This window comes from Protobothrops mucrosquamatus, unplaced genomic scaffold, assembly GCF_001527695.2.
Source record: "Protobothrops mucrosquamatus isolate PMUCROS unplaced genomic scaffold, P.Mucros_1.0 scaffold7581, whole genome shotgun sequence".
NCBI classification, from domain to species: domain Eukaryota; kingdom Metazoa; phylum Chordata; class Lepidosauria; order Squamata; family Viperidae; genus Protobothrops; species Protobothrops mucrosquamatus.
In genome coordinates, this window is record NW_015393380.1 from 122 (window position 1) to 2,760 (window position 2,639).

The following is a 2,639-nucleotide window of genomic DNA, read 5'->3' on the forward strand; positions in this document are numbered from 1 at the left end:
GTTAATTGTCCTCAGTGTCAGGAAGTTTCTCCTTAGTTCCAGGTTGCTTCTCTCCTTGGTTAGTTTCCATTCATTGCTCTTGTCCTCCCTTCAGGAAATGCTTTGGGAAAAAGGTTGAAACCCACCCACCCCCTTTTTTTTTTCTTTTTCTTTGTGGCACTTGCAAAAATTTGCTTGCAATTTTGGGTGCTTCACCCCGTCAAACCTTGTCGAGAAAAAATCCTCTTTTCTGCTTGCATCCAGCCTTCAGATTTTGCCAGTTAAACCCCCTCCTTTTTTTAGCGACCCTCCCTAAAATCACCTGCATTTTTGCACAAAAACTGACAGCCTTATTCCTGCCCCCTCCCTCCCTCCCCCCAAATCCATGGTTGATGGGTTGAGTTGGCAAACCCTCCAGCTTTGCCTAGAAAGGAGATTTTTATTTTTTTCTTCTCAGCTTGGCAGGAGATGCTTTGCGTCTCCCTGGCACCAAAACCCAGCCTGCTTATCCGGATGATTCACTCCCCCTTCCCTTCGCCCAGCCGTGCCCAGATGTTGGGCTGCCTGGCACAGCCTTGTTGACTCTGTCTCTGCGTTGTGTTTCTTGGCTGAGCCGCACACGCGCCGCGCCCGATGGGTCCTTGGGAGCTCAGCTTCTGGGGAAAGGAATTGGGGTGTCTGTCTGACAGGTGGGGTCCTTCCCCGCATCTCCATGCCAAAGTCATCACCCCAAAAATGGGAGCACCCCCTTTTTCAAGAGGATGGATTGGTGCCCCTGGTGCCATGCTCGACTGCATTTAATTTTTCCTCTCCTTTTCTTTCGGACATGCAGTTTCCCCCTGATAAGTCAAACGGCTTCCAGCCTCTTCGGACTGTAACATATCGCACAATATCCATAAGCCAGGTTAGTGCCAGGATTCCCGGTGGTGGTGGTGGGGGGCAGCGACTTTTTAATCTTGGTTACTTTAATCCTTGGTTTCCCCTGTTTTTATTCTAATATTTGTGTGTGGTTTTGGGGGTCATTTTTCCAGCCAGCGAGCGATGCTCAGTGAGATTCCTAACATGGGATAAATAAACAAAGAATAAATAAAGGCAGGGCTTTAGGGGTGCCTCCCAGAACGTGGGGGCACCAGGCCAAACCAGCCTTGTGATGTTTTAGAGACGTGTTTTTTTTTGTGGACAGCTTCCGTGGATCGATTTAAGAACCCTGAACGGTCACTGGGAGTCTAGCAACTCATCCCTTTAATGGATGGTTATTTTAGTTTTTCCTGCTCACCTTCAGATGATTTTGAGTCCCTTTAAACATGGAAGGAATAATGGAACCCCCTTCTCCGCCCCCCTAGGACGAACCCGCGTACCCCACCGAGGACATCTCCGTCATGCGGGAGACAACCAAGAGACTTTTTTCAAAACTTCAGGAAGCGGAGAAGAGGCATCAGTCGGACCGCGCGGCCTACGAGGTGAGCCTGGCGAAAAATATTGGGGTGCAAACGGACTTTCTTGCAGCACGACTCTTAAAACAGGAGTTTTAAGAGTTTCTAGCGGGAAATCTGCAATGCGTGTCCTGAGCCCCCGGGGGAGAAATTGATAAAAGCTTTGCAGACTCTTTTAACAGTGGCAGACAAACAAAAAAAACACCCACAAAAGGCCTTTTCTGTTAAAAACCAGCGGAGTGAGGATTGCTCGGCTGGGGTGGGGGGTTCACAGGCTGCTGGAAGGAAGAATTATTTGAGTCTGGCTGTTCCACTCGGACACACGAAGGAGGTTTCCAAACTGGGCAGCCCAGAAGAAACCAAGGACCGTTTAGCTTAAGGAGGTAACAGGCTTATTAAGCTTGTAAATAGGGAGAGTGATTCCCCCCCCCCAAAAAAGCTTGGAGTCTAACATGGACAGCAAGCGAGGAAAAAGGGAGGAGGAGGGAAGAGGAACAGAGCAGGCATGGGCAGTATTGCAATCAGCTTGAGATGTGCTGGGATCGAGTCGTGTTTTATAGTGGGGGGGGGAAAGGCTGCTTGGGTCTCTGGGCAGCCCCCCATTATCCTGGGTTTCTAACTGGGCGGGGAGACAGGGCTAAATCCAGTTTTTCCTCTGGCGCTCAGACGTCCATCTCGCACTACCGGAGGGAGGCGGAACACTCCGGCATCGCTCTCCGGAATGCCGAAACGGAGCTGGAAATGAAGGACCTTAAATTGGAAGAATTGCAGCGACTCCTCTCTGGCATGGAGAAGGTATAATTGCTCTCCTTTCTTTCTTTCCTTCCTTCCATCCATCCATCCATAAATCCAGTTTTTATCTATCTACTAATCTTTATTCAGTCTGTCCATTTACTAATCTTTCTTTCTTTCTCTTTCTTTCTTTCCCTCCTTCCTTCCCTCCCTCTTTCTTTTTCTTTCTTTTCCCTCTTTCTTCCTTCCTTCCTTCCTTCCTTCCCTCCCTCCCTTTTTCTTTCTTTCTTTCTCTTTCTTTCCCTCCTTCCCTCCTTTTTTTTCTACCCCTCCCCCCCTCTTTCTTTCCTTCCCTCTTTCTTTCTTTTTCTTTCTTTCCCTCCTTCCCTCCTTCTTTCTTTTTCTTTCCCTCCCTCTTTTTCCTTCCTTCCTTCCTTCCTTTCTTTCTTTTTTCCCTCCTTTCTTTTTCTATCTCACTCTTTCCTTCCTTCCTTC

At 48.4% G+C, this 2,639-nt stretch overlaps 1 protein-coding gene across 1 annotated transcript in view; it reads left to right on the plus strand.

Moving 5' to 3' along the window:
• Window positions 1-805: 805 nt before the first annotated feature.
• Window positions 806-2,639, plus strand: part of LOC107300598 (tuftelin-like) — a 4,818-nt gene continuing 2,984 nt past the window's right edge. The window contains exons 1-3 of the mRNA XM_015829910.2: window positions 806-883; window positions 1,323-1,439; window positions 2,079-2,207. Coding sequence (XP_015685396.2) covers window positions 806-883; window positions 1,323-1,439; window positions 2,079-2,207 — 324 coding nt within the window. The remainder of the gene's footprint in view (window positions 884-1,322; window positions 1,440-2,078; window positions 2,208-2,639) is intronic.